This window comes from Podarcis bocagei (assembly GCF_964188305.1).
Source record: "Podarcis bocagei genome assembly, chromosome: 5".
NCBI lineage: Eukaryota > Metazoa > Chordata > Lepidosauria > Squamata > Lacertidae > Podarcis > Podarcis bocagei.
This window is the reverse complement of record NC_138129.1, coordinates 61,151,514-61,170,407: the sequence shown is the minus strand read 5'-3', so window position 1 is coordinate 61,170,407 and position 18,894 is coordinate 61,151,514. Positions and strand designations below refer to the sequence as shown.

General features: G+C 41.7%; 1 protein-coding gene across 6 annotated transcripts in view; it reads left to right on the top strand.

The window, feature by feature from the left end:
- DAB1 (DAB adaptor protein 1) overlaps positions 1-18,894 on the top strand; it is a 656,563-nt gene that overhangs the window by 617,227 nt on the left and 20,442 nt on the right. For all 6 annotated transcript variants that reach the window (XM_081196886.1, XM_081196887.1, XM_081196888.1 and 3 more), the window contains one exon: positions 15,684-15,740. In XM_081196886.1, coding sequence (XP_081053012.1) covers positions 15,684-15,740 — 57 coding nt within the window. The remainder of the gene's footprint in view (positions 1-15,683; positions 15,741-18,894) is intronic.

Sequence of the window (18,894 nt, the reverse complement as noted above, 5' to 3'; positions counted from 1 at the left end):
GTATTCACATTTGTTGAAATATACAAATATATGTGCATGGATGTATGTAAGTGTACAAGTGGTTACTCAGAGCTACAAGTCACAAAAATATTTTTACTAATGCAAATACGAAAGCCAATTTGGATACTAAAGATCCTGGAGGAAAACTCACTATGGCTAGCAAGTCAGTAATTCCATGGATTCTCCTTAGTATCCAATGACTCACAATAATCAGATGAAGGTTTGTGAATGTCAAGGTTGGCAATGAAATATACTGAATCTCTCTTTGTATCTCCTACTAGAAGCTCAGCAAGGAATAGTAGTGCTCAGAACACTAATGATAATCTGGTCATGGTTAACACATGAGCTTCACAAATTTTGAGCTTAAATTGGGACCAATAACAACAATCTGTTCATGTTTAACTTCTAAGCATCCCAAATTTTAATGTTACATTTGTTTGCTTGGTTGCAAAAGACTAGTCAGGATTTGCTTACACACAAATATGACTTAGATCCAGTGATGTCTTCTCACCTGTGCAGTGGAAATCAGTCTGGACAACAGTGGGTCCCCATCCAGAGTTTCCAGGGTAGTTCTTTTGGAGGATGGGGGGGCATGCATAGGACTGCAGGATGAAGAATGAAAAGCAGACACCCTGTTGCATGAACAGGCACCACTCACACTATTTTGAGATTTCCCCCATATGTATAATTCAAAGCAGATCATTAAATTTAATCTCATACCTGCTTTTAGTAAGTAAGACTAACCCTTAACTACTCTCTTAGCATTTGGGTCAAAATCCAACAGAAGCTTTCTTGCACAAGCCCCATTGATATTAATGAATGGAAGCTTCTGCTGGATCATGGCCTACAAAATGTTTAAGTAGATTTAACCAGTGAAATTTAAACCATAGTTCTGAAAACTTATCCAGGTCTAGATTTCTGTATTCACTGGATGCTCAACTCTTAAATCCATGTTTTCAAATAAAAAACTGACTGAAAATGCCAGTAGGATTACTCACCTCCGTCACTGGTGTTGTGCAATGCCAGGTCTATAGGCAAAAAAACCGCCACCCTGCGAGACTTCTTCACCTCGCAGGGGGTTGACCTGGCTTGTGTGACGGAGACCTGGGTGCGCGAAGGGGAAACTGTTACCTTACGAGAGATGGCGCCCCCGGGTTTCTCCGTCCTCCACCAGTCGCGGACTGTGGGCTGGGGGGAGGGGTGGCATTATTAATCCGAGAAGATTGTTCTTTCAGGGCTCTACCATCGCCATCGATCCCTGGCATTGAATGTGTTGGCCTAGTGTGGGGCTCCGAGGTGAGCTTGGCTGTCTGGCTGATGTACCGGCCACCTAGCGCACCAGCAGCCACCCTGTCAGGCCTGTTGGAGGCGGTGGCCGGCTGGGCCTTGGAGTTCCCCAACCTATTGGTACTGGGGGACTTCAACATCCATGCTGATGCCACTCCCTCCTCACAGGCTCTGGACCTGGTGTCTTCCATGGCGACACTAGGGCTCTCCCAGTTTGTTTCGGGCCCCACACATCAAGCAGGCCACACGCTGGATTTGATCTTTGGCGCCGGTATAGATGTGATCATGTCTCCCTCGATGAAGGTGCCATGGTCTGATCACTACGCACTGAAAGCCAGGATTGATTTTCCACCCCCACCCTGCTTAGGTGGTGAGCCAATTTGGGCTCGCCCGCGGAGGCTGATGGACCCTGATAGATTCTGTCAGGCCTTGCGGGACCTTGCTCCCCCTGGCGACTCATTGACTGAGCTTGTTGAGGGCTGGAATATCCAGCTCCTAGCAGCCATCGATGAGATCGCACCTAGGCGCCCTCTGCGACCCCGCAGAAACCGGGCTCCCTGGTTTACCGAGGAGCTTCGGAAAATGAAGCGGGACCTCAGACGGCTAGAGCGAGTATGGCGGGGTGCCCGTGACGGAGCTTCAAGAACATCTTATAGGGTTTTTATGAAAACCTACAAGATGGCAGTGAAGGCCGCTAAGAAGTCCTACTTCTCGGCCTCCATTGCCTCCGCTAGCTCTCGCCCGGCGCAATTATTTAGTATAATTAGGTCTTTAACGTCCCTCGAAGGACAGCCAAATTTAAATAACAATTCGACACACAGCTGCGAGGCATTTGCGAGCTTTTTTGCGGAGAAGGTCCTGTTGCTCCACCATGACCTCCCTGCCAATTTGGATACAATGAAGGAACTGGATGCCCCTCGACTGTCCTCGGGTCCAGTACTGGACCACTTTGACCGGATATCCCCAGCCGATGTGGACAGACTCCTCCAAGCTGGAAAGCCCACCACTTGTCCTCTTGACCCGTGCCCGTCCTGGCTGATTAGAGCGTGTCCAGACGAGGTGCGGGCCCCCCTGGGTGATATCATCAATTTGTCCCTTGGCACTGGGATATTCCCAGGGGAACTGAAGGAGGCAGTGGTGCGTCCGCTCTTAAAGAAAACATCATTAGATCCTTTAGATCTATCCAATTACCGCCCGGTTTCGAATCTGCCATTCCTGGGTAAGGTGATTGAGAGAGCGGTTGCTGAACAGCTTGGTAGGTTTCTGGATGAAACATCTGCTCTCGATCCATTCCAGTCCGGCTTCCGCGCTGGTCATGGGACCGAGACGGCTCTGGTCGCCCTAACAGATGATCTCCGCAGGCAGCTGGATTGAGGCGGGTCGGGGCTGCTGATTCTTCTAGACCTGTCAGCAGCCTTCGACATGGTCGATCACGAACTCCTGGACCGCCGCCTTGCCGACGTGGGGATCCAGGGCACAGTCCTTCAATGGCTGCGCTCGTTTCTCTCCGGTCGGGGACAGAGGGTGGCGCTTGGGGGGGAATTGTCATCGCGCCACTCCTTGGTGTGTGGAGTGCCTCAGGGTGCGATTCTCTCCCCGATGCTTTTTAACATCTTTATGCGCCCCCTCGCCCAGCTTGTCCGGAGTTTTGGGCTGGGTTGCCATCAGTATGCCGATGACACCCAGCTCTATCTGTTGATGGATGGCCATCCTGACTCGGCCCCAGATACACTGACCAGATGTCTGGAAGCTGTGGCTGGATGGTTACGTGGGAGCCGGTTGAAGTTAAACCCTTCGAAGACAGAGGTCCTCTGGCTGGGACGGAGCGATATGGGATTGAGGGGGCAACTCCCGTCTCTTGCGGGGGTGCAATTAGTGCCAGCATCGTCCGTGAAGAGTTTGGGTGTAATCTTCGATACCTCCCTCTCTATGGAGGCACAGATTACAGCTATAACAAAGGCGGCATTTTTTCATCTCCGCCAAGCTAAGCAGTTGGCTCCTTATCTCTCTCGCCCTGACCTAGCCACTGTGATCCATGCGACGGTCACCTCCAGACTGGATTATTGTAACTCGCTCTACGTGGGGCTGCCCTTGAGACTGACCCAGAAACTCCAGCGGGTGCAGAATGCCGCGGCGAGACTCCTTATGGGGTCTTCGCTGCGAGATCACATTCATCCGGTACTATACCAGCTGCACTTGCTCCCGGTGAAGTACAGGATCAGGTTTAAGGTGCTGGTTTTAACCTTTAAAGCCCTATACGGCCTAGGACCCTCGTACCTACGGGACCGCCTCTCCTGGTATGTCCCACAGAGAAATTTACGGTCTGCAAATAAAAACACCCTAAAGATCCCAGGCCTCAGAGAGGTTAGGCTGGCCTCAACTAGAGCCAGGGCCTTCTCGGCCGCGGCTCCAATCTGATGGAACGCTCTGTCACAAGAGACTAGGGCCCTGCAGGACCTGACATCCTTCCGCAGGGCCTGCAAGACAGAGCTGTTCCACCAGGCCTTTTGTCAGGGCGCAGCCTGACCCCCTCCTCTGGCAATCTGCACAAAACTTTGCTTGATGGTTGCCATTAATTTGATTTTAATTTGATTTAATTAATTTTATACTGAATGTTTTAGAATGTTGATCTATTCGATTGTTGTTAGCCGCCCTGAGCCCGGCTTCGGCTGGGGAGGGCGGGATATAAATAAAATTTATTATTATTATTATTATTATTATTATTATTATTATTATTATTATTATTATTTATTATTAGTTTGTACGTGCAAAACTAAAGAGGGTTTTAACAGACCAGGAGAATTTGGTTTTGCCAAGCAAAAAAGAAAGTGATCTACTTGTAAAGGATTTTTTTTATTAGTTTGTTTAAAATAAAGATGGTGTTTGGTGTGTGTGTGTGTGTAGACGTTTCACCCAGCAAGAGATACAGAATGAACCCCATGTTACAGATGCACTTGTAGGGCTAGAATCATAGTTTGTTTATTTGTCTTGATATTAGTACAATTTGTCAGGGGAACTCTGGTGATCATTAATGGCAAAGCTTGAGTAGCAAAGGTGAAAAGTGTTTTGTCTCAGTGCAGAAATTGCACCATTGTAGCAGAAGCGTTTGTAAGCAGTCAACATGCAGCTGCTGCTGTCGTCTTTGCAACCTATGTTATCAACTTTGTGTCATGCTCTATATGTTTTCATGGAATGTTGTTAGGTTGTTTCTAGCAATTCACATATCACTGTTGTGTGCATTTGACGAGCCTTCCTGCCCTGTCGTATTATTAAATGCACCTTGGTATGTTTTTCTTGTACCTTGGATTCAAAAGTAGTATCCAGATGGCGTTCGGGGGAGCATCTGCAGGCACTGCCCTCCAGCAATGTGTGCAGCTTGCTTAAGCAAGGCAGGAGACCTATTTCCACAATTCCATCTAGACATTTATAATCACATTAATGTTGCATTTATTACTGATTAGTTGTGAGATGAAGTTGTCTTTATGAATGAAATACTTCTCAGCTATAGAAATTGCACTGGAAACATTAATATTTCTTACATAATATGCTCCTTCACTGAATTTCTAGGTCACATTAAGTTTTGATTTTCAAGTTTTGCTCCTTCAAAGCAAAAATTACCTTTGTCTTCACATTTCTATCTTACCAATACGAACAAATAGTGTAGATTGGGGTAGGGACAAATATAGCATTAATACATTGGTGCATAGGGTAAATCTGAATTCATGTTTCAGAACAGGAGAACTCATCACTGCTGTCCTGTGTTTATTGTGATGTGCAAATTCTCTTTAACTTTCTGCTTGGGACATCAATATGCTGTCAATGTGTTTCAACAATAAATCCTTCTCCCTCACTTGATACTTTTGCAGAGTGCAGGAATATCAAGGCTATAAATGCCACAATATTGCAAACTAAAAAATGAAAAATGTTGACATCAGTTATCAAGATGCATAGTCACATCTCCTGGAGCAATTATATTACTGATTAGTGTAATGTTTCCTATTGGAATGATCCACCAATTATTCCTCTCCTGGTTCTGAATGAATTCCTGTCCTCTAATCCTCACCAATTTGGGGTGTGTGAAGAGGGCACATGTCCAAACATCATATAACAATCCAGGGAAGCCTGCTTTTACACCAAGGGAGAAACCAAAGGTACTGCAAAATCCCAGCTATGTTGGAATTGCTGAGCAGTGCAACACTACCACTAGCAAGAAGTCAAAAAGAAGAGGCCCCCAGACCAGGGGGGAAAAACATAATTGAAAAAAGACACTTTGTCAGTAAGACTTTTTCTGACATTTTTAATTAAGAAAATTATGTCTGTTACTGTTACATTATTCTCTTTAAATTAATTCATTTTATTCTCAAATTACTGCTCCTGCCTCTAATTCAGAGAGCACCTGCACCTGTCTCTGAAAGCAAGCATCTTCCGTCTATTAATATTCCAAAAACATAATAAAAGTTGTAACTTTATCAAAATTCTCCTTGAAAATGTACAGTTTGTTTTTTATGCTAATTTGTTTCCACCAGTTCCCATACCACCAGAAAAGTGATGAAGGGTGCTTCCTAGCCATCTCAAATAGCTAGCTCAAAAGCATGTTGCAAACAGAGGTGTAGGGATGTGATGCAGGGCATCTGTAGCAGAGGAAGTATGCGTTTCCCTCTTGGAAAACCGTGTACTGCTGTGTGCATAAACTCCTTTAAAACTAACAGATGCCACATTACAGGGAAGCAAACATTTCTCCCACTGTCTGCACATGGCCTGAAACATTGCTGATATCACAAAGAATGGGGAGAGCCTGTTACTGCCTTCACATATTGGCCCGGCACTGATGAAATAGTTTTTGTCTCCTTTTGTTGAGGGGGTTCTAGGAAAAAAAAACATTACCGAGAGCCTTTTCTATCTCCCTTTTTGAGGAGGGGGTAATCTTAAATCAATGTGTTTAGCTATAATTCACATGATCTCTCATCCCACCAAGCATGTTCACTCAAAAATTTTATACCTTCAGCTCTTCAGTAGAGAACACTGGTACTTTCTTAAATAGCCTCTCTTGTTTTTGTGAGTTGCAAACTATTACAGGATTTGAAAAAGAGTTTTCCTGCCAGTTTAGGGAAACATTTGTCAGTTTAATGCAAGATAAAATGTATTCTTATTAAGTTAAGTCTAAGAAATTAAATAGAGAATTTCCCTTTATTTTATCCTGAAAAAGCATAAGATAACAAGGTCTGGCAAAATCTTAAATGTGAGGAAAATGTTATGCCAATGTTTCATAAAATGTAATACATCCTCTCAATTTGAATATGGCATTTCTGAATCTCAAAGTGGTATTCTGCTTGTTTTAACTCCAGCTCTTTAGAATATTTTCTTTCTTTCTGTAAATTGAAAAAAAAATCTGCAAGCTGTTAGCTTCTTCTGAACTTGAGCTAATTTGTCAGATACAAGTTTTAGCTGCCTTTAAAATTAAATCTTTAGATCACCAGATATGAATATAGTAGTGATATAGGTATGTCCTAGAATTGGGATCTGCCACGTATATGATTGCCACATCCTATCATGATGTTCTCCCATGCAAATTTACTTGTATGTAAGTGTGTTGTTCTGGTCTTCAATCATTCCTATTCAGTGGGGATTTTGCTGGAGAACTTCCTATTAAATGGCACCTATGGTGAATTATAATTATGAATTGATTGTTTGCTTGTTTCTGCCACCAATGAAAGCTGTAGATCAGAGAAGACCCACGGTGGGTGGGTGGGAGCGCACCTAGTTGGTGAGAGCCCAACCTACATATTATTTGCTGTCCCAAAGGACACATGGTTCTCTGCATAAGGCTAACTGACAGATAGTGTGTTCTAATGTAATTGCACTCTTTGGCTAGGTTTGACAAGGTGATCCATTTGAATGGCCATCCATTTGAATGTAACCATTGAATGGTTACAGTCCCCTTTTCTCTCACTTATACCTTCTCAAATATTTGAGGAAGTCCACAACAAAAAAATGCTTAACTTACCCATTGAAAATGTGTTAATAGGTTACACAACAATTTTACCCCAGACTACACAACTCACAAGTCAAATGGGCCTTAGAAAGCACTGCAAATAACAAGGCCAGTGGAAGTGATGGTATTCCAGCTGAACTGTTTAAAATTTAAAAAGATGATGCTGTTAAGGTGCTACACTCAATATGCCAGCAAGTTTGGAAAACTCAGCAGTGGCCAGAGGATTGGAGAAGATCAGTCTACATCCCAATCCCAAAGAAAGGCAGTGCCAAAGAATGCTCCAACTACCGCACAATTTCACTCATTTCACATGCTAGCAAGGTTATGCTTAAAATTCTACAAGTAAGGCTCAAGCAGTATGTGGACCGAGAACTCCCAGAAGTGCAAGCTGGATTTAGAAGGGGCAGAGGAACCAGAGACCAAATTGCAAACATGCGCTGGATTATGGAGAAAGCTAGAGAGTTCCAGAAAGACATCTACTTCTGCTTCATTGACTATGCAAAAGCCTTTGACTGTGTCGACCACAGCAAACTATGGCAAGCTCTTAAAGAAATGGGAGTGCCTGATCACCTCATCTGTCTCCTGAGAAATCTCTATGTGGGACAAGAAGCTACAGTTAGAACTGGATATGGAACAACTGATTGGTTCAAAATTGGGAAAGGAGTACGGCAAGGCTGTATATTGTCTCCCTGCTTATTTAACTTATATGCAGAATTCATCATGCGAAAGGCTGGGCTGGATGAATCACAAGCCGGAATTAAGATTGCCGGAAGAAATATCAACAACCTCAGATATGCAGATGACACAACCTTGATGGCAGAAAGTGAAGAGGAATTAAAGAACCTTTTAATGAGGGTGAAAGAGGAGAGCGCAAAATATGGTCTGAAGCTCAACATCAAAAAAACGAAGATCATGGCCACTGGGCCCATCACCTCCTGGCAAATAGAAGGGGAAGAAATGGAGGCAGTGAGAGATTTTACTTTCTTGGGCTCCATGATCACTGCAGATGGTGACAGCAGTCACGAAATTAAAAGACGCCTGCTCCTTGGGAGAAAGGCGATGGCAAACCTAGACAACATCTTAAAAAGCAGAGACATCACCTTGCCAACAAAGGTCCGTATAGTAAAAGCCATGGTTTTCCCAGTAGTGATGTATGGAAGTGAGAGCTGGACCATAAAGAAGGCTGATCGCCGAAGAATTGATGCTTTTGAATTATGGTGCTGGAGGAGACTCTTGAGAGTCCCATGGACTGCAAGGAGATCAAACCTCTCCATTCTGAAGGAAATCAGCCCTGAGCGCTCACTGGAAGGACAGATCGTGAAGCTGAGGCTCCAATACTTTGGCCACCTCATGAGAAGAGAAGACTCCCTGGAAAAGACCCTGATGTTGGGAAAGATGGAGGGCACAAGGAGAAGGGGACGACAGAGAATGAGATGGTTGGACAGTGTTCTTGATGCTACAAACATGAGTCTGACCAAACTACGGGAGGCAGTGGAAGACAGGGGTGCCTGGCGTGCTCTGGTCCATGGGGTCACGAAGAGTCGGACACGACTAAACGACTAAACAACAACAACACACAACATATACAGATTTGGGATGTGATGGAGCAAATGCAGTGTACATGGAGATCTCAGTTTGTGCAGGGAAAATTTTCATTGACTTCTAAGGCTACAGAAATGATCTACATGCACTATGAGAATCACCATATGCATAGACTGGGTTGTTTTGTTTTTTGGTTTCTTTAATTGATGAGGATGGAAAGGTTCTGCATGTAGGATTTTGGATCATGCCACTATAATGGGAAAATAAGTGCTGTAATCAAGTTGATTCCTGTAATGAACAGTCTATAGAAACCCGGAGGAAACGCTTCAGGGATCGTTTTTAAATTTTAATGCTTTCAAACAAAACAGCTGAAGTCCCTCCCCCCCCGCCGCCCTTTACATTATTGGATAGATTGGAAGCACCTCTTTTGATGTTAGTTTTGATGCCACAAAAGATGTTGGCCACATGGAGGAGGCCATGGCATGACTTGTTCCCATGCTAGCATTGCTCAGGAAAAAAATACGGCACTGGAAGGAGCTCAAATGACCTAGATTTGTTGATTTTGTAGTGGCATAGCAAAAGACTGCAGTTATGCTATTCAGGTCATATCAAAGTAGAGCAAAAATATTACTTTTATTAGTAAAATGTCTAGACTCCTTCCAGCCTGTACCTGAGGAAGCTGCAGTTGTTTACCTCATAGTGGAAACTCGGGAGGAATATCTATTAACCTATAGAAATGACTCAGCTCCAGGGCATGTAGCAGAAGGTAAGCAAAAGAGAAGGATAATGATGGTGATAATTAATTATTTCACCTCAGTAAAGTGTCTGAAAGCAGCACAATTGACTTATTCCTCAATATTTTCTCCTTACCTCAGGCACCAGTGACCCAACCCACATTCACTGGTCCCCTCTCTCATCAAATCCCACCTTAGTTAAATGGGCAAAGGGTTCCCTGCTCCCTCTCTCATCAACTTCTGGGGTCTTGCAAAACAAAAATGGATCCTTCCCAGCAGCATTACCAAAGAAGGGCAAGTTTTACTGTGGGTGCAACCTGTAAAGTGAGAGGACATATTCATTCTCCATAACATGAATCCTGGGGTCTACTAGTCCATGTTGAATATAAATTGCACTGGCAAACATGCTGTGTCTGCTCTCATGGACATGAATAATGTGGCTCAACTTTGTAAGAGGCGTGTCTATGCTTGCATGTTTATATGTATGTATTTACAGTATGACTACCCTTTCTCGTTAACCAAGGAACTATTTCTAGGAGGAGGAAAAAAGAAGCTTCCATTCTTGAAATCTCTAAACAGATAATTAACAATACCATATAACTGTGAACATTTACAGCAAGATTTACACTTTTGTTTTGGATTTGAGTTTTTTTCATATTTGCATAATGTTCTGTGTAATGAGATTCATAGACCTAGGGGTCAAGAATCAAGTATCGTGCTTAAGCAGGTCACCTCTTGACTAAAGGGGTGGGGGTGGGGGTGTAGGTGTGTGTATGCTGGGCTTATTGCAGCAAGGCAAAAGAAGGGAGAGGTGTGTTTTTCCTATGCTATGCTACTATGCTTCCTGTTTGAGGGATGTGTCAGGATTGTGAGAATTCTGGAGCATCTCATGACACGCCTCCAACCGTGGAAGGGCACTGGGTGCAGATGCCTTTCCACAATACAGAGGGTGTTTCCACCATTGGAAACTGTCAAATCCTATATTCCTTGGGCATCCCCCAAGGGAATATAGGCTTGCAGCCTGGAAGTTTGTTCTTGCTTGTTTCCAAATACCTTTCATAAAAACCAGAGTGCGTTTCCTCTAAAATGCCTGCATTTTAACATGTTTTCCATTGATTTCAGAGTATTATCCCCACCTTACCTTGTAGCTTAGCCTCCATTTGTATTTTACCCATTTAAATAAGCTTGCTACCGTATTCACTTACATTATCAGGCCAAATACAGATAAATTGGCTACAACCAAGTCAAAAGTTATGCCATGCCTAAGTGCTGCTAAAATTTATAATGGTAGGACTGTAGCCTAACAATCCTATAGTCACTTTTATTTTTAAAAAACCAAATAAGCTATATAAAATTATGATAAGGTAGCATTTCATGAGGTGCACATAAATGCTTAGATGTGTCAAACAGCCTTAGGGAATTAAGTCAGGAAAGACATTACAAAGATTTCTGGGTGTTTGTTGTGTTGTTGTAAATCATGCTATTTAATGAGATTCCTATTTAAAGGTAAACAAACACATCAGAGAGGAGTTTTGAATTAACTCGACTACAAAAATCAAGTTGTGTAGAATAAACTTAAATGGCTCAATACACATTTTGATTATCTGAGGAAGTTCTTCTTTTGAAGCTAGTCAGCAAGTGAGGTGGAATGCTTAATGTTCCTTGAATGAATTGTGTTCAACGTCGAAAGATTTTAATGCGAACACTTGCTTATAAATACATTAAGCTACAATTTGAAAATAATTAGCAGTGGCTAGCTGACCTAACCTAGACATTCATCTGGAAGTGATGAATTTGAAAACTGTGAGGAATACAAAGGAAACTAACAACAAGATAACACGCTTCACTCACAACACTCGCTGCACTAATGAGAACTTTCTAAGCAGTCCTCACCAACTTATGTTTAGAAGTTAACAACAAACTGTGGTTAAAGCAAGCCAAGATTCATAAACCAGCTCCAAACTATGGATTCAGTTCCTACTTTGTGGGCCTTGAAACAAAGCATAGTGATACTGTTTGGGTTTAGCCATTAACACAAGCAAAAATTAAGCCATATAAACATCTTAAATATTATAAACAAAAATAAAAAGTAATATTGACAATATATAATGAAATTCGGTCCAGAGGATACCCAAGACTAATTTCACTTGAATGTGAAATTGCTGACCTTCAGTGAAGAAAAGAAAAAAAGTGCAACATGTCCCTAAGCTCATCTGTGCCGGAGAAAGTAGCCAATGTAAGACCAATTTTTACAAAGAGGTCAGGTGGTGATGGGGTTTTCTGGGAAATTACAATCTGGTTAGATTAACGTCTGTTCCAGGAAAGCTGGTGGAAAGCATTATTAATGCTAGAATTACCAAGCAAGCCGATGAAGAAGCCTTGCTGAAGAACAACCAGCATGGCTTCTGCAAGTCTAACTATCCTTGTAGGATTTGTTGAGAGTGTCACTAAGCATATAGATAGGGGAGATCCAGTAGTCACAGTGTACTTGTACTTTCAAAAACCTTACAACATTTGGGGCTATTTACTTTAGAGAAAAGGTAAGGGGGAAACAAGATAGAGGTGTAGAAAATTATGCATTGTGCGAAGAAAGTGTCCAGAGAAAATTTTCTCTGTCATAATATTAGAACCCAGGGTCATCTAATGAAGCTAAATGTTGGAAGATTCGGAATAGAAAAGAGGAAGTATTTCTTCATGCAGTGCATAGCCACCAAAATTCAATGGCTTAAAAAAGGATTAGACAAATTATTGGAAAATAAGGCTACTGGCTGTGTTCCACATCCATTGTTGATGGGAGTATACCTCTGGATATTAGTTGCTGGGAATGCTGTTGGGCTCATGTCCTGCTAGTGGGCTTCTCCTAGGCATCTAGTAAGAAGCTGTGAGAAGACAATGCTGAACTAAATGAGCCACTGGCCTAAGCCAGCAGAGCACTTCTTCAGGCAGTTTCAAATCAAACACACACACCAATGTGGGAGTCCCCTGGCAGCTCAGGAATGATTTACAATAGAGACTAGAAAGCATTGTTCTCAGCTTCCAGAGCTTGCATTTTTGAGATGTGTCAGTTTTGAGAAGGCTTTTTAATAATGCATTATGGAGATGAGAGACAAAGCAATTAACTACTTTATTAGATTTTTGAAGCAGCATCTCTATCCATTAGGTCAAGACAGTGATATTTTTTATGATTTGCTCAAACGTTTCCTGCTGCAAAGATTTTAAGAATTAAAAACTTCATTAATTGCTTAATAAACTATTCTAAGGCTTGGAGGCCTCCCACAGAGCATTTGCTAATATTAACAGTGGGCGCACAAAGGAGACTTAATGCCAGGAATAAATGATTCCTGAGAATACATTCCTAGGAGGTTTGCAGACCTAAATATATTGGGCAAAATTCATCAGAAATCAATTCTATACAAGCTCCGTTAGACTGAATGAGACATGCTCAAAAGGCAGGTGGTAAAATAAGGCACAAACATGATAGAATATCATGGAAAAACAAGCACCAGATTAGCAGCAGGAGGAGTTCAAAAAGAGAATGGCTATTTGGAATTGAAATGTACCAATTGTCTTAAACTGTTTGCTTTGTCTGTCAAATATAAAGGTGAAGAATCCAAGACCCGGGATTTTAGCTAATGCTAGCCCAACTTAGACCCATTGAACTTAATGAACTTAAGTTAGTTGTATCCATTAACTTCAGCTGGTCTATTAGATGAGTAGGATTAGCATGGGATACAACCTAACTCCCCCCCCCCCGTGGGTGGGTGAGTGTGGGTGTGTTTCTCAATGAACATAGCACAGGTAGACTACATTGTATCCTGTTGTTTCACTAACCTCCTACAGATTTTTATTTTAAAAAACAAATATGATTTTGTCTTTTCCCTTCCACCAAGTGACACATGCTGTGGCAATGGAGAGGCTTACAAAACCCAAACAGGTGCCTTTTAATTTAAACATCGGGTTGAAACATTTGCAACCTCCCTTTCTGTATGCCAACAGGAGGAGACACAACAGTTGTTGAAAGGCTTAATGCCTTCCTGGTAGGAGGGTTTTTTATATTCCCCCTACCCCTTCAGGCAACTTGCTTGTGTGTTCTTCACTGACTGAGCTGTGGGGTATGTGTGTGTATGTTTTGATCTGTGATGAGACAGATTTTCAAGTAATTAGAAGCAGCCTTTACATTTTAACACACAGAGAGAAATCCACAAAGGCTGCAATTATACAGAAAGATCAAGCAATCTAACGTCTTGCTATGCTGCCGGTTGTTTCTGCAGCTCGCTACGAAGAAGCAGGTGGGGGGTGCAGGAGGGTTTGCTCTAATTGGAGAAACCTTTTGTATTGAAACGTCTAAGGAAAGACAGACAAACGGTGCCAAATATTTGCCCCCAGTTAGAGCAGTGTAGTCCTGTGAAGTCTCCGCTGAAGACTTTTCCACGGTCTAATAGACACTAATGGCTCACCCTTAGGAAGCATCTCCTCAGCGGCAAGTGATGCAGAACAAGAGCTGATGGAGGATACAGCCCAAGTGCTCCATGATAATTGGGCACTTGGGACATGCAGTGACATGGCAGGCAACTATTTTCTGGGAGGTCCTGCCATAGCACAATCAGGTTGTTGCTAATGGTCTGTTGAACGCCGCACACATGTTTCTCCAGTGTTACGCTGTTGCTGTTTCTCCAGACAGCTTCATAAGAGCAATCAGTGTTGGTTCAGCAAGGCAGCTGAGGGCACAGCGTGACTCAGCGTGACAGCAGTGAAGAATTTTTAGGACAGCTGGAGTGATGCTCAGGAGGAGGAGAAACAAGATAAATCCTGTCCCAAGAAAAAAGATAATTTGTTTTAGATTCTGAAAACGTACATGATTTGTAGCAAAGTAATCTATTACTGCATCTCTGCCTTCATGCTTCTCTGAAATCATATGCTGGTTAACCTTTGTAGGCCTTTCTTAAAGCGAGTCCATAAGTAGTGACTACATATTCTCCTGCTGGCAGGAGAACAAAAGGAAAATTAACCCTAAACGGTGCATTGGGCCAACTGATAGCTTATAGATGCACACATGCTGACTGGGGCCATTGGGATGAGAGGTGGAGTTCAGGGACTATCTGTACTGGGCCCACAACCAACAAGGGGACCTTGGCATTATTATTTTTTAAAGTAAATCTCTAGCCCCGTTAGAATGAGAGTTATTAAGCAAAATGTGAAGCCACAATTGAAAGTAATTGCTTTGAAAGATATGAGCCTCTTCCTGCCTTTCAGTATTGTTAGCCTGTGAAGGAAGCCAAAGTTGTGAGAAAAATGTACATTCACGAAAGCCCTGGGACACCCCAGAACATCTTAAAAATAAACCAGGAAGTCTCTTCTCTAGGATTTGGCCAATGACTAGGGATGGTGGAAGTTGCTGTTCAAAACACTGGGAGGGCACCAGATTGTGGAAGTCTGTTGTAGAGCTTTTCTCCAGATTCAGAAAATACAAAAGGACTGCCTGGTTCATTTTGAAGGGACTTTCTGATTCATTCTGGAACTTTATTTTTCCTTCCCTAATAGAGAAGTGATTTTGCTCAGAGAAAATAGTGGTGAAATCCAATGGTTGGTGTGGGTCCCATGGCATCCCTATAACTATAGGCAATGGGTGGTGTTTCTGTGCATTGTAATGTGTTCAGTTGCAAGGATTTATTTTTCTCTTATGAGTGAATGTTGACCATTTTCATATATGAGGAAATGTATGTAGGACACAGTAGAGGTGGAAGTCATCCTCACCCTAGGGACCCCTGTGTATGAGAACTTCTGTGCTCTTTCCCCTTGCCTCAATGTCCCATATTATAGTCCATTTATACAGCCCAGAGAACTCAAGGGAAGCCACTGAGACCTGTGGTTTTTCTTAAATGGATATTCCCAACCCTTCATTTTCACTTCTCCATGCTGGGTTCTGTTTCTTTGTACGAGATAACCATGAAAACTTATAGCATGTATATAATCACTGAGGCAAGCAAAAGCATCTGACCAGGAAACTATAAAATAGCTCTTGTTCAGAAGTAAAATCAATAATTGTTGAAGTCATCATTGTTGTGCTCAGCAGAACATGTCATTTTCATAAATCATTCACTTTCATTTTCATCAATCATGCATTACAGCTGGAGAATGGAAGCCTATTGTTGGACATAGATGAAAATCTTGGTAGAGTCACTCAGGTAAGAGAATTCTCAGTAGAAATAGATGAACTCACCAAACTAGTTAGCAGAGTATGACTAAACAGAGATTAGTGCCAGTTACTACAAGCTCTTAAGATGTTGGCAGAAAGCACAAATGTTTGATTATAATCCATATATTTAACACTTTATCTGTCATTCACACAGTGTTACTCAAACAGCTTGTGAAATTTGAATATGCTGAAATATCATAAAACCTGAGAAGAAGCTGTTTGGACAGGGTCTTTCCCTAGTAATGCCTTCCATCCAAGGCAAGCCCCAGACATAGTCCCAGAGACAAAGCAAGTCAAAAGTTAGAGAAATGAGGTAAAATTACAGTCACCTTCTAGCACCTCCACAGTGGTGAATGATCTCTGCAAAATTTCTGCCACTTACCATTTAGAGTTCTCTTTCTCTGCACAAAGAAATGACAACAAAAATCTAAAAAAAGCACAACTCATTCATATGTGTGTCATACATCAGCTGCCTTTCCATCCCAGCAAATATATAACGGTGTAAAATAAACTCTAGCTAGTCCCATATTTTCTTTCTCAGAGTTTCCTTTGTACATTAGATATTTAAATTTCTAAAATATGAAATCTAAGCTAATTTTCCTATACAAATTGCATCTAGCAAGATCCACATTTAACAAGCAGATGCTTAACAAGCAGTTTACAGTAGTAGCAGCAGCAGCATGTAAGGTATGGAGATTCTTTGCCACTGGTGACAGAGTGCAAATGCAAATGTTTCCATTCTACAGGCAGCATGATGTTACATGTTGTTAGCTGCCCTGAGTGGTGCATGTACACCTGAAGGGTGAGACACAAATGCTTTAATAATTAAATATCATTAAATATTTAATTACCAACAGAAATACACTTAGGATTCTGGCAGATATAGGAAAAACCCTGCATCTGTGATGCTCTTTACTCACAGAGTATGTTTCCATTGCAGAGTGTGTGAGAGAAGGAGTTATAGTGCTTGAATCAGCTAAAACTAAAATTATGCATTGTGATGAATGATTGCATGGTGGGGATGGGGCTGTATGCTAATCAGTTATCCTCCTACGCTCCTTTCGCTGTATTGCAACCTTATTTGCACCGCTTTATTTCTGCTCACTAAAATTAAAAAATCTGTTGCCAAATAAAAAACAGATTTTTGTGCAGCACTATGAGGGTGGAACATCAGAGGTGAAGTCATCTGAGGAAAAACCCACAGAAATGGGTATGGTTAGCCTAGACTTGAGAAAACACTTGAATGTTTTGTATTTTTAACTCCCATATCCACAGTTGAACAGTAACTTTAGTAGAATCAACCAAAATGACACAAAAGTGTTTCAAGCCTTAAAGTTCTCCAGAACTGTTCATCAGAAAAGATATTACACAAAATAGGATGGGGGAGCAAGGAAAAATAAAAGAAGAAAGATAAGGCTGGATGATGTAGTCATACGGTCAGTTTGTAGATCTGCACCTGCTGCTTTGTGTATCTGTTGACCAGTTCCTATGTGCAACATCCCCCACACAATTACCTCCAAAAGCAGATGGGCCTGTTAGCATGGTCAGGATCACTTAAAAGCATTTATTTTAAAAACACTTCCTCTAAACAGCTGTCCTAATTCCCATAGTTGTAGAGACACTTTTTCAATATGCAGCCATCATGGAAAATGTTCTAGTAAATCAAATTCAAATATGCTCTTTCAAAGAAAATTATTAGCTTCTAAAGAGATCATTTATTTATATTAGCCAAATTAATTTTGATCAGCTTCACTATTTGCATGCTAATGCACCTCCTCGAATTGTTCATCAGTTTATCATATCTTTCTTTCCTGGCATCATTCTGTGAATGTCCAATAATTCACTTTGCAATTACAGTGACAGTCTCAAATGCTGTGCCTTATTCGCAAGCCCAGTTGAAAGTTGAGTACGCTAAGACACTGTGAGACAACAGTATGCAACTCAAAAACACAGAAAACTGAGTTTCACCTAATCTGTTTTGCTTTCCAAATTATTGGTAGATGTTCTTGTAATGACCGGGAATAACTTAATTCAAAATCTGTGAAGTATTTCCAATGTACATTATACAACAGGAATGTTTACCATCTATGCTTCTCTTCCATCATTTTCTTATAACCTACTTGATTGTAGGGTGGGTGGGTGTACCTGTCCATCCCAAAATAATTCTCTGGCTCCCAAGGTATCATAAAATTAAAGATTACCAAGAAGCACAGTTTTATCAGAGCCCCTTTGTCTTGCAGAAGCTAAAAAATAATATCTACCAGTGATAGTTAGTAAAGAAATTTCCTTCTGAAAGTATCTTTTAAAGGAATGGATTAGTTTACACCTTTTTTTGCAACAAAAGGGACACAACCTTTAAAATGACATCTTATTAAATGATTACATTTTACAGGACCAAATGCTTTCAAAGCAAGCATCTGAAAATCTGCCTTGCCTTTCTTGCGTTTACATGTGGAATAACTAATCCCTTTTCCTTCATATTAAGAAAACGCAGGTGTCAAATTCCATTTTTTTAAAGGGTTTTGTGCTATAAAAAGCATCCAGTTCACTTTCAGTTTTGAGGGCCTTTAATTGGAGTTCCTTCAAGCTCAGGTAGTTAACATCCTTTTTGTAGAATTTGTTCATAAGTAGACAGAGAGCTCCACGCTTGGAAGTCAGACTGTTAGAGACTGGAATTGCTTGAGCATTATAGTTAGCTTGCACACTGAACACCTCTAAAGCTCTGCCTGAATGCTGATTTGAATGTAAAGCTCTGTGAAGTTCATGAGAGTCCCAGTAATGAAATAACAGAGTAGTACAGCATACATTATTTAATGGTTAATCATAAGATTGGCTTGAGAAGACTGGCCGATTCTGCCACTGGAGTTGCTGGGTGTCTGTAAATGGCTGTCTTATTTGGGAAGCACCTCGATGCTCAAATCCAATGCCCATAAAGTCCAAATCTTGCAACTGGAGCCCAGATTTAATATGGCATTATCAGCAGTATGATTTTAGCATCCACAACCTGGATTTTTTCATGCATATTCAGCGCACCCATCCATGATTTGCTGATGGCAACCTGAAGTGGGACAGGCATTTATGATGATGGAGGCAGGCTGCCAAAAAGGGGGGGGGGGGTGTGGAGAGACCGAATGCAGAAATAA